Source organism: Eumetopias jubatus, unplaced genomic scaffold, assembly GCF_037043125.1.
Source record: "Eumetopias jubatus isolate StellerSeaLion01/CBP00866 unplaced genomic scaffold, mEumJub1_p1.0 scaffold_10, whole genome shotgun sequence".
NCBI classification, from domain to species: domain Eukaryota; kingdom Metazoa; phylum Chordata; class Mammalia; order Carnivora; family Otariidae; genus Eumetopias; species Eumetopias jubatus.
The window spans coordinates 82,474,204-82,486,965 of NW_028274816.1; the positions used below are offsets into that span (position 1 = coordinate 82,474,204).

Below are 12,762 nucleotides of genomic sequence, written 5' to 3' on the forward strand. Positions count from 1 at the left end.
GGGGTCTGAGGCCAGCCTCAGTGAATGAGGGGACCGCCAGTGTCTGTCCCACTGGAGGGGGACCAGGACCCTACCCTGCACCTTGCTACACGCAGCTGCCCAGAGGGGATGGCCAGGGCACAGGGTGCGGTCAGTGCTGGAACCCCGGCCGGCTCACGGAGGACCTTCACCTGCCCCCACGTCCCCAGCCCCCGTGTGGTGCTGCCGAGGCAGGTGCCCTCGAGTGAATGCCCTGTGAGGGTCGAGGGGCCGTGTTTCAGGGACCCAAGAGGAGAAGAGCCACACTTCAACCCACCCAGGTGCTACTATGGACCCCACTCCATGAGGCAGCAGACCATGCAGGCATCAACTTTAATATGGGGCTGACCTGTTGGGGGGCTGGGAGGATTCCCTTTCTGTTCTTGTCGGGAGGGAGATGTCATCGGGATTGTCTAATATCAAGATGAACCGTCAGATAGAGAGCCGCGACCACCCCTACAGCATCCGCCCGGTCGGAGAGCCCCGGGTGCCCGGCAGCTTCCCAGGCAACGGGGGCGCACCCGCCCGAGCGGGCCCGGCAGCACCTCCGGGAAGCCCTGGGAGACCGCCGGCTCTCCAGGAACGTCCCTTTGCAGTGGGGCTGAGCTCCTGCTGGTGATGAGGGCTGGTCAGGGCTCTGCAGCCACCAAGCCAGCAGGGGTGGTCCCCCTCCTCGCTGACCCAATGCCCCCGAACACTGACACAGAGGAGGAGAGGTTTCCAGCCCTGAACCAACACGGAGACTGGGCAGGTCAGGAAGCCAGGCCACGGCAGGGACTCCCTAACGGAAGCCGCCGCCAGCCAACGGCAGCAGCAAGAAGTGAGGAAAGGGCGGGCAAGGAAGCTAGGTTCGTCGCGCCCTCCAAGAAGAGAGCAAGCTGCGGAGAAGGCGGCCGTGGAGCCTCGCGGGGCCGGGGACAGGAGCGTGGCCAGCACCAGGCGCACTGGGCCTGCCTGTGGCCGCATGGGAGCCACAGCGTCAGAGGCCGCGTGTGACCGGAGGTTCTGAATGTTGCCATTGAATCCACAAATGAGAGCAAGACAGCAGCGCCAGGGAAGCGCTCCTCCGCACAGTCACCCTGGAATGGAGCCCTGTGTGTGCCACGCTGCTCCGTCAGCACCTGACCGGCCTGGCCTGGAGCCGGCCTCCTGGGAGCCGGGTCAGGGCTGGCCACGCACCCAAACTCTGTGGGCCCCAGTCTCTGGGGAGTCCCCGCCAGTCCCAGAAGAGGAGGCCAAGTTACGAGGCTGCCACCAGTTCCACCTGCTTGGGCCTGGCCTCGCGGGGGACTCGCTCTGTGGAAGAAAGAAAGAGGTGCTTGTCGAGTAGAGAAGACCCCAGATGCAGAAGGAAGGGGGGGAGGTGGCAAGGAGCTGGGTCCCATGGCGGTGCTCTCTGGGCGGGGCCTGGCGTGAAGGAGGGATGGGGAAAGGGGCAGAAAGAAACCTGGAGGGACCACCAGCCACGCGGGGCCCCCGCGGCGAGTGACACCACAGGGCCCTGCTATTCGGACAGCTCGTCCCGGCCGGACACGGCCTTGCCCCAGCTCTGCCTGTCTCTCTGAATGGGGTTAGGCTCTACACGGTCACCCCCATCCCAGAGACCCAGAGCGAGGCCCGTGCTCCTGAGTCGGCTCCAGCAAGCTCGCCGACCCAGCTGGGGAGGTGTGAACCAACTTCCACCAAGCAGGAAGGGAAGGACCTCGTGGCCCGGGCATTGCACAGAACAAGGACACAGGACAGAACAAGAAGCATACCTGGTTTCTTTTCGGGAAGCGGCTCTGAAGGGACCTCTGGGAGCTCTATCTGCTCCTATAAGAAACAGGGCGGAGGCTGTAGGACACCATCTGAACGGGAAGCCTCCCGCAGCAAAGCTCCAGAGTGCCACTTCTGCAGCATCCGGCACTGCCGTGACTTGCATCACCCCAGGGGCTCCCCTGGAGACCCCGGTTCACATCCCGGCCGTGCAGGCGTGCGCAGGCTCAGGAACGCGCACACGGGTCCCGGAGCTGCAGGGGTGCCCCGGCTGTGCTTGCTCTGGGGCAGGGCTCTGCTGGAGCTGCCTGTCCTGGGCGGGGGGGGGGGGGGGGGGGGGGCACTGGGCTGCCTCGGGGGCAATGCATGGCAGTTCACCTCCCAGCCAGCTCCCCTGGCAGCTCAGGGGGCACTCGGGTCCTTGGGAGGAAGGACATCCGGAGGCAGGTCCCTGCGGGACACTGAAGGGCAGAGAGCAGCGACCCTAACTAGCTGCTCCTCCTGCAGGTACGGGGAGCGGCAGGTGGGGGCCATGGTGAGAACGTGGAGCCCTGAGGTGGTGGCCCAGAGATAGGGATCGCTCAGTCAGGGAGCAGACACAGGCCTCAGGGCCTGCCTGTGACAATGTGCAGGGCCTGCATGCGACAGTGAGTGACCTGGCCACAACGGGAAAGACCACTCATGTGATCACGAAACCACACTCTGTCCTCCAGAAGGGTCTGAGCGAGGAGTCAGAGCATTTCTGTGCTGTCCAGACACGCCTGGCTATAGGCTGCCCCAGCCGCCCGCAACGTTCTTGGGCGGACAACCCAGGACACCGTTCTCTCCAGGCCAGTTTCCCCTGCTGTCAGCCAGGTACACAAGGAGAAGGGACCTCAGTGTAGCACAAATTCTAGTCGTTTTAGGAACACCAGCTGCAAAACCAGGATTGTGTGCTTGTGTGACAACTGATGCAGGGGTTCACCCAAGGCCAAGGACCATGACAGGCAGAAGCCTCCTGGGGGTCTGATCACCTGAGCGATTGTGCTCAGTACTGAGAGGTCCTATCACATGAGTGATTGTGCTCAGTCCTGGGGTTCCTATCACCTGAGTGATTATGCTCAGTCCTGGGGGTCCTATCACCTGAGTGTGCTCAGTCCTGGGGGGGTCCTATCACCTGAGTGACTGTGTTCAGTACTGAGAGGTCCTATCACCTGACTGCGCTCAGTCCTGGGGGGTCCTATCACCTGAGTGACTGTGCTCAGTCCTGGGGGGTCCTATCACCTGAGTGACTGTGCTCAGTACTGAGAGATCCTATCACCTGAGTGACTGTGCTCAGTCCTGAGAGGTCCTATCACCTGAGTGACTGTGTTCAGTACTGAGAGATCCTATCACCTGAGTGATTGTGCTCAGTCCTGGGGGTCCTATCACCTGAGTGTGCTCAGTCCTGGGGGGTCCTATCACCTGAGTGACTGTGCTCAGTCCTGAGAGGTCCTATCACCTGAGTGATTATGCTCAGTCCTGGGGGTCCTATCACCTGAGTGACTGTGCTCAGTCCTGGGGGTCCTATCACCTGAGTGACTGTGCTCAGTCCTGGGGGTCCTATCACCTGAGTGACTGTGCTCAGTCCTGAGAGGTCCTATCACCTGAGTGACTGTGTTCAGTACTGAGAGATCCTATCACCTGAGTGATTGTGCTCAGTCCTGGGGGTCCTATCACCTGAGTGTGCTCAGTCCTGGGGGGTCCTATCACCTGAGTGACTGTGCTCAGTACTGAGAGGTCCTATCACCTGAGTGATTATGCTCAGTCCTGGGGGTCCTATCACCTGAGTGACTATGCTCAGTCCTGGGGGTCCTATCACCTGAGTGTGCTCAGTCCTGGGGGGGTCCTATCACCTGAGTGAGTGTGTTCAGTACTGAGAGGTCCTATCACCTGAGTGACTGTGCTCAGTCCTGGGGGTCCTATCACCTGAGTGATTGTGCTCAGTCCTGGGGGGTCCTATCACCTGAGTGATTGTGCTCGGTCCTGGGGGGTCCTATCACCTGAGTGACTGCGCTCGGTCCTGGGGGGTCCTATCACCTGAGTGACTGTGTTCAGTCCTGGGGGTCCTCTGTCACCTGAGTGACTGTGCTCAGTCCTGGGGGTCCTATCACCTGAGTGACTGTGCTCAGTCCTGGGGGTCCTAACACCTGAGTGACTGTGCTCAGTACTGAGAGGTCCTATCACCTGACTGCGCTCAGTCCTGGGGGTCCTATCACCTGAGTGATTGTGCTCAGTCCTGGGGGTCCTAACACCTGAGTGACTGCGCTCAGTCCTGGGGGGTCCTATCACCTGAGTGACTGTGCTCGGTCCTGGGGGTCATATCACCTGAGTGATTATGCTCAGTCCTGGAGGTCCTATCACCTGAGTGACTGCGCTCAGTCCTGGGGGTCCTATCACCTGAGTGACTGTGCTCAGTCCTGGGGGTCCTATCACCTGAGTGTGCTCAGTACTGAGAGGTCCTATCACCTGAGTGACTGTGCTCAGTACTGAGAGGTCCTATTACCTGAGTGATTGCATTCAGCTCCTCCAGGATGGCATCTTCATCTTCCTGAGTGAAGCTTCCTGCCAACAGCTCGTCTATTTGCTGCAAACGGAAGAGCAGAGGTGAGGACCGTGGCCAGGCGGGGGCAGGGGGTAAAGTGGCCCCTTGTGGAGGAAGGAGACAACCCGTGGCTCAAGGCCCCCCTTACTCGAGGGCGGCCACCGGGCACTCACGCAGGTGGTAGGTGTGCTTGCCGGCTGGCGGAAGGTGGGGGCCCTGGAACCCGGCAACACCTACCCGCTGGTACTCCACAGCCTCCTGGGTCTCCTCCAGGATCCGCTCCACTTCTTCTATGGACATCACCTGATCAGTCCAGAGGGAGTCTCGTCAGTGAGGCACATGACAGAAGCCCTTGCAGTAAGGCCACCTGGACTGGCAGGGCACAAGACAGGCCATGCGGGACACGACACAGTTCTGGTCGTTTCTGCCGCAGGCTGGGCCCACGCACAGAGGCTCCAGGGCTCCGAAAAGACCCGTCTTTTCAGAAGCCTCGACTACACTGCTCAGACTCCTGCTGGCCCTTCGCCCCAGACCTCCGGGCACCCCAACCAACCCTAGAAGGTCCAGCTGGAAATAAGTAAGAAGGTGTCAAAAACTTTCTCTGGGCAGCTCACTTAATTTCGTTTGGGTTCAAGGAACTGCCTTTGCTTGCCTGGCAAGTACAGCACCTGTCAGAGGTGGTCAGAGACGGACGGAAGTCAGAGAAGCTGGGTGGCTGTGGCGCTCTGTGTAGCCCCTGCTGTCCACTCATAAGGAGATGGGAGTGGGCTGGGGCATGGCCTCTCCGGGCCTCACCCCTCCTTTTGCTACCCACTTCCAAGCCTCATCCTATGACAAGGCTGTGTTCACTTCCTCCAGGAAGCCCTCCCAATTAGTTCACCACACCCTTCCTGCACCCTCACGGGACTTTTCTTCCAGTCACTTGAACGTCTGTGGACCCAATTCATAGTCTGTGCCCATCACCCCACTCTTAGGTCAATACCCTGGGTTTGTCCGCCACCAATACCATCACCTTCTCCCGGTAGCAACTGGCTTTCCCACATTCCCAACTGGCACCAACAGCTCCTGGCCAATGGCCCGGGCACAGGTGTGGCCTCGGGCACAAGCCCCGCCCCCTCGTTCACCCAGCTCCCCTTCCTCTCTGCCTGCAACCCTGCAAGGACCTACCTGGTGCATCTTTTTCAGACACTCATTTCCAATCTGCAGCCCTTCGACCACCTTCATTTCAATCTGGGTGAACTCAATGCTCTGGACCTGAGGAGGACGCCAAAGCAGACCAGGTGGTCAGGGGCCTGCCTCCCCCACCTCCTTCTCCCCCCAACTGCCTGCTCCGCCTACCATCGTTTCCAGGCTGGTGATTTGGTTTTCTGTCTTGTCCAGAAGCTGCTCCCGGTACCGCTTCTTCTTGAGCAGCAGCTTGGCCCGTCTGCAGAGGGAACCCGCACGGTGACCTGCCAGCCGTGCCCGTTCGCTGGCCTTACCCGGCACGGACCGGCCTCCTGGGCCTACCCCACCCCCTGCTCTAGGCCGACAGGGGACTGAAGCCCCTTTGCACAGCCTGCCCTGGGCCCCACTCACTCCTTCTTCCCGTCCCGCAGGAGCTGCCTGGCGATCTCGCGCTCCCGCTCCAGCTGCTGGGTGATCCTCTTCTGGTACTGCTTCAGCTTGTCCCGCTGCTGCTTCAGTTGCTGCGAGAGAGCAGGCCTGGGTCAACACCGTGCCCTCGCTGCCCCGGGCCCTGCGCAGGCCACCCAGCACCCTCACAGCCGCCCCGGCAGCACACCGTCTATCACAGAGTTCTCCGTGGGGACAAAGGGCAATGGGGCAATGTCTGGAGACATTTGCGGCTGTCACCACTTGGGGGGGGGGGGCATGCTCCTGGTACCAGTGGGTGGAGGCCAGGGGTGCTGCTCAGCATCCTGCAATGCCTGAGACGCCCCACACAGTGGGGAGGCAGCCCCAGTGTCCACAGCGCTGAGGTGGGGAGCCTGTTCTCAAATGCATCACTGCACAGCATGGCTGTGGATGCTCGGGAGAGAAGGAGAGCAGCAGGTCAGAGTGTTGCCACTGCCTCAAAGGCTCAGACACACAGGGAAGGGCCCCAGAGAGCCACCATCCCACCCAGCCACAGCGAGGGTTTGGGGCCTTCCATCCCGGCTTCACTCTGCCGGCTTTAGACGTGTTCTCGATATGTTTAGCTACCCTGCTCTTGTCGCTTATCACCGTGCCTGAGTTGACAACAGACGGCACATTTGGGTGAAGTGCTTGCGTGATCTTGCCAAGCACCTGGGACCCCCGGGTACTGTCCCAGAAAGGACACAGGGTCATTTACACATGCCCTATTTTAGGCCATTCACATTGCTTCCAAATTTCACCATTTCAGATGACACTACGGTGAGCACCTGCAGGCACAGGGCACCTCTCATAGGTAGCTTTATATCTTTACCATTGATTACTGTTGAGTTAATTAACTTAATTAAGTCAAAAGGTTCCTACATCTTTAAGACTCAGTATAGTGAGAAATCATCCGCCAGCGTAGGCGTGTCTGCAGGGGCCTGATTCATGGCTCCTTCTACAGCACGTTCTCCTTAGTGCCTGCCCCAGGGCACCGCGTGGCTGTGGGTCAGGCCCGGTGATGGCCGCACACACTCTCCTTGCTGCAATGAAAGGGGCCCACTATCCTGGCCCCGTGGCCCAGAGACACCGTGGCCAGCCTATGTGCCCAGTCTTCTCAGCTCTGGCTGCCGTTCCTCCCCGGGAGCTGGGCACCCACCCCTGCCCCTCGGGGCCGCTGTCCAAGCTGGGCGTGTACAGAGTCTTGAAGACGAGCCAAAAGAAGCAGGTGGGGCAGACTGCCTCCTTTGTAAAACGAGAGGTGACAGTGGAGGGTCACGGGACAGAGAGCACACTGGGGCCTGGAGCCTCTCAGCTTTACAGCCTAGGAAAACATCAGGCAGTAATTCGGTTTATTGTGTGCAAACCTCGTTGGTCCAGTCTGGGCCACAGCAAACTGAACTCCTGGCAAGCAGAAAGGGCTCCTTCCAGAGAAACCCAAAGGGGAGTCCTTAGGAGAAGAGAATCGCCTTGGGGGTTCCCGCGGGCGCCAGGTGCGCCCCCTGCCTCCCCAGAGCTTAGTGCTCCTCCCGCGCAGCACCCACCGCCGTTCAGATTTTCTCTAGGGACAAACATGCCCGATTCCCCTTCATCTGGGGAACTTCAGTTCAGAACCTTTTATAACATAGGGTCTCTGAAGCCAAGGTGAAAAAACCATCTGTCATTTGAATTTCTCTCTTGGTACAAAAATGACGCATTTTTGTTGTAGATAATTCTGAAAAGAAAGCACGAGCAAAGGTACACTCTGCTCAGATTTCGGGCCACCTCCTTCCTGGCACACTTTTCTCCTTACAGAAATGGACCGGTGCGCACATGCCATTTCACTTAACCTATCGGAGGATTCTGTCCACAGAAACTAACTTTCCTACCGGAGCTCCCCGGAATCTGCAGACAGCAGGAGCAACGCCACGGACACAGCCGTGTGGAGTGGCGGCAGCCCAGCGCCGGCGGGGGGGCTCCGGGGCGCCTTAGGGCGCCGAACAGGCTCGCAGACCCAGGCGAGGCTGGCGCGCCCCGAATCTCGACCCCGCGCCTTGGCTGGGCCGCGGCTCCCCGGCCCTGGGGCGCGGCCGGGCCCCCCAGCCCGGGCCGTGGGGCTCGGAACCCGCCACCTGCGAGCGCGCGCTCGCCCGCCGGCCCGGTGTGACCACGACACAGCGCGACGCTCCGACCCCGCGGCCCCGTCTAGCCCTCACTCGGGCCGCCCTGCAGCCCCCGAGCGGACGCGCCTCGGGGCTCGGGACGCCCGCCGCCCGCGGTCCGGCGCCGCGACCCGGCTGCGAGAAGCCCGTCCGGCGGAGCGGCAGGCCCTCCCGGGGGCCGGGCAGCCCTCTGCCCCAGGCTCCCCGCCCCCGCCCCGTCGCCGCGGGGCCCGGCTCTCACCAGGACGGCCTTGTCTTGCTCGGTGACCCGGCTCGGCTTCTTGCGGCCGAACAGGTTGCCCATGGCGCCCCGGCCCCGCGGCCCCGCCCGCCGCGCCCCCTCGCCGCCCTCGCGGCCGCCGTACGCTGGCCCCGCCCCCTACGGCGGCCGCGCGGGGCCAGGCGCCGCAGAAGGCGAAGCGCGTGCGGGGGAACTGCCGGCGCTCCGCCGGTTCGAATCCGCCCCTGCAGGCCTCGGCGACCGTGGCACGAGGACGCTGCCGGCCGGGCCTGCGCAGTCCTAAATGACGCATTTCGCGTGCCCTCCAGAATGTCCCCCAGCTGTGCAGATGAAGACTCAATGTTCCAGCCTCCTGTTTAGGTGGGAGCCTTGCAAGGTAACCGGTGGACAGTATACGCAGGCCGTTAGAAATCTTGTACCCGAGCCACTGCCCCCTGGCTGGTGCTGTGACCACAAAATGCTGCGTTTAGTGATGTTATATTCAACCTGCGGGCTCCCAGGTGTCTCCTGAGAGCTACCTGGGCCGTCCACCCGGCCCTGCACCCCGGTGACTCTGGATCCACCTGGGCTGTGGCTCAGCGCCCGGACCTGCTCAGCATGGCCCGTCTCCGCTTCTGGTGCCCTGTGCTCTGGCAGAAGCCTCCAGCCCTGGGGGATGAGAGCCTGCACGGGGCTTTGGGGTGGGGAGCCACTCACACCTGCCACCCTGGTTTCCACCTGTGCGTTCTGGCCGTGAGTCTCTGGTTCGGAGGGCACACCGCCTCTCACAGGACAGCACCCAGCCCTGTTCGGTCACCCCAGCTGATCCTGTAACGGAGTCTGCAGTGGGCCGGGCCACCGTCCTAACAGCCCAGTGGCTCGTGGGCAATACGTGCCCGAGATGAGCAATCCCGGGGAATGAGCCCCTTGCCTTACCTCCTTCTGCAAAATGACCTCCTTGGTCAGAAGCGGTGTTGTGTGGGCGCCGTGCTGGCCGGCCTCCAGCGCACACGGGTGCTGCTCTAGCAGAAAGCCCTGTAGGTGGGAAGGGAAATCCATATCCAGAGGAAGTGTCTATGCAGGGAGGACAAGTCACTGCCTCATGATGGAAACATCCTGATTAGCCAACCTGCTGTCAGGGGGCTGGCTGGTCCCCCCAGGGAGCGGTGCTGTTCCGGGGGCGCGGTGCTGTTGAGCGGCTGGGCACTCCGCGGTGGTTGGGGGCAGGCGGGCCTTGGTTGGGGGAGGTCTGTGTTGCTGAGCCCATAGCCTCTATCCCACAGCTGCCATGGCCACTTCGTGAGCACCGACAGGCAGGGGAAAGCCGTTCAGGGTGGTGACTCATGTCAGGTTTTGGCCATAAGGCCTAGAGCTCCATTTCTGTTCCACGAGGCGGGCACTAGTCTAGGTGGCTGCCCATGTATTTCATTCTGGACACCCTGACTAACCAGAGTCCCCGTGAGAGAGCATTCCGCACAGCAGTGTGTCCCAGCCTCCTACTAGGGTAAGGTCCAGCCTTGGTTGGAGACGGCGCGGCCGCTGCGGGACCATGCAGCCTGCCTGGGGCAAAGAAAGGCTGCAGAGGCTGAGAGCCAGAGCTGGTCTGCAGGAGAGCCCACCCCTTGGCCAGGAAACTCACTAGGGGGTACATGGTGGCCACAGAAACTGCCCACCAGGGCTGAGAATCTTGCTGGGCACAGGACAGGCTGGAGGAGGTCCGCCAGAAGCAGCCACAGGTGGAGGAGAAACTCGCTGACGAGCCTTCCGCTTGCTGACCCGCTGGCAGTGCGCCGTAGGAAGAGAGAAGCAGCCTGAGACAGAAGGGGAGCCCCTCGCTCTCCCTGGCAGCCGCGTTGCTCCCACACTCTGGCGAGGAAGCCCCATCAAGCTAGCTGGCGAAGGAGAAATGTCTGCAGGTCTGGCTCCCCATCACGAGCGGCCAAAGAGAGAGCGAGTCCCCCGTCAGCCTTCACATACCGCAGCAGCGATGCTCCAGGACTCCCAGGACCGGGTCATAAAGCTGACACGGCCAGTGAAACACTCACCTGGAACTCAGCCACCTAGTCGGCAGAGCCTGGTGGCCCGGAGCGCAGCCTGCGTGGGGGAGGGACTGGCAGGCAGCGGCCCGCGCCAGCCACGCGGCCACCGGCTTGGACAGGGAGGTCTCCATCCCCCGTTGGCAGGGCCACACCCGCTGATGTCGCAGGGAGCAGGGATGCGCCTTCCCTGCGGGCTTGGCCTAAACTGCAGATTCCTGACCTCGACCCACCGTGGTGGCTGGTTCCACAGCAACAGTGGACCGGAGTGATGGAGTAGGCACCTTGGGCAGGCGGGGGATCTGCAACGTGTACTTCTTGGAATCCTGCACGGTGGGGCCCATTCTGCCCTCTGTTTCGGGCCCCAGTCCTGGAACCGGCTCGGGCTGGGGGCAGGTGCGAGGTCGGACTCTGTTAGGTGCTTGGCGTCAGATCTCTCCTCACCCGATCTGGATTATTTTCTCAATGATCAGTGCGAGCTTTCCTACAACGTCCATCTTGTTCGTGCGAGCTTTCCTACAACGTCCATCTTGTTCAGGCCTAGGGGCACCTGACCAGCTGCAAGTCCAAGACCAATGCCGAAGAGTCCGGCACTGTCCCTCGTGACCACTGCTCCCACAGCCCCGCTCTCTTGACCCCTGGGCCTGCCCCCTTGGGTGCCTAGGGGAAATCAGCACCTCCACCGTCATTCCTGGCCCACAGAGGGCTTTTCAAGAACGTGAGGTCCTCACCATGGGCTTTCTCAGGGCCCCTGTCAAGGTGCTTTGGGGACAGAGCGAGGGACCCAGTGAGTGGGCTGCACCTGACACATTCACAGCATGTCCTTATCTCCCTAAGCCCCTGGAGTCTCCCTTATGTATTACACCAAGGGATTTCTGGCAGCTCAGCTGTGCTGTGCTAAGTCCAAGTTTCCAGCAACAAAGGGGCAAAGTTCGGAGGGGGTCCAGGAAAGGCCCTCGCAGGTGAAAGCAAGAGGTGGGGCCGCGAGTGTCTGGAGAGAGTGCCTGGGCAGGCCCTCTGTGGCTCTCTGCTGTGGGTCAGCAAAATCTTGGTATTCTTGGGCTGGGGTCTGCAGGAGAATCACCTCCCGAGGCGAGTGACTGCCTCAGTGTGGTCCCCATGGGAGGGGCTGTCTCAGGGAGGAGGGTCCCCTGTGCTGGCGGGCCAGGCTTTACGGGCTTAGCCCCAGGGGCGGGGCAAGGTCCTTCCACCCCAGGGTCTCCGTCCTCACTCCTCGGCGCTCCAGTCTGGACCTGGCGGGGTGGAGAGCCCACTGTCTGTGGGAATCCTGCCAGCCCCAGGATGAAGCTGGGGGAGTGGTTTCCGGATACAACGGTCCTGCCACAGGAAACCAGATCTTTCGTAGTAGTCCAACAGATTTTCCGATTTTCTGGTTCTACCCTGGAACTGAGAACTTAAAGCTTGTCATCTTAAAAACGTCTTATTCTCCGGGGAAGTCAGAAATTGCCAGCCCGCCCCACCGTTCCCCCAGAACGCTGCTTTGCAGCTGCTTCTTGGGCTCCCAGAACCGGGCTTTCAGGAAACACTTGCTGCCAGCGAGTCATAGACACGTGTTCTGACACAGCTCGCCGCGGCTACCCATCCCCTGGTTTTCACAGGCTGCCTTAGTCTGCTCGGGCTGCCGTGACAGATCGGTACAGACCGGGCGGCCGAAACAACAGAGTGTCACTGTCTCTCAGTCTGGAGGCTGGAAGTCGAGGTGTGGGCAGGGCGAGTTCCTGCTGAGGCTCTGAGGGGGCCCCTGCTCCGGGCCTCTCCCAGCCGCTGGGTTAGGGTTGGGGTTAGGGTCGGCCTTTGCATTCCTCCTTGGCTTGTCTCTGCCGCCATCTGCACCCGCCCCCTTGTGTGTGTGTCTGTGTCCAGATCTTCCCTTTCCATAAGGTACCAGTCCTATTGCATCAGGGCCCATCCCAGTGACCTCATTTTATCTTAATTACCTCTGTAGAGGCCCTGCTTCCAAATTACATCACATTCAGAGGAACCAGGGGTTAGGCCCCACCACGCAATAATGAGATCATCACTTCCTGTAACCTACTGTGGATTTCTGCCTTTGAAGCTCTCTCCTGGAATGACCTGTGATACGAAGCACTGCATCACCCACCTTCGCTCGGGGCACCTCTCTGGGCATTTCGAGCCCAAAGTGTTTAATACAGAGAGTCTGTACTTCTAAACCACTGACAGCGTGGCAGGAATGAAGGTGGAGGGTCCCATCACTGGATCTTGGGGGATACAGAGACTCTGCGGCTTGCGTGAAGCGCGTGCTCAGTGACCGTGGCCTCCAGCCCGGGGTGTGCTGCACCGTCTCACCTGCCAAAGCGCCCCCAGCTGGGAGAATCCTCCTGTGGGTGGAAAGTAGCCCAGAATTCCGATGTAGCTTCCGGGGAAGGTGTCAAT

General features: G+C 61.2%; 1 protein-coding gene across 1 annotated transcript; it reads right to left on the minus strand.

The window, feature by feature from the left end:
- Positions 1 to 332: 332 nt before the first annotated feature.
- On the minus strand, positions 333 to 8,419 carry CHMP6 (charged multivesicular body protein 6). The gene is made up of 8 exons (XM_028112279.1): positions 8,333 to 8,419; positions 5,915 to 6,024; positions 5,675 to 5,762; positions 5,504 to 5,590; positions 4,574 to 4,639; positions 4,298 to 4,378; positions 1,776 to 1,830; positions 333 to 1,314 (listed from the first exon to the last, which is right to left on the minus strand). The coding sequence occupies exons 1-8, from the start codon at positions 8,393 to 8,395 to the stop codon at positions 1,259 to 1,261; spliced, it is 606 nt and encodes a 201-aa protein (XP_027968080.1). The 5' UTR covers positions 8,396 to 8,419; the 3' UTR covers positions 333 to 1,258.
- Between the last annotated feature and the right edge of the window lie 4,343 nt (positions 8,420 to 12,762).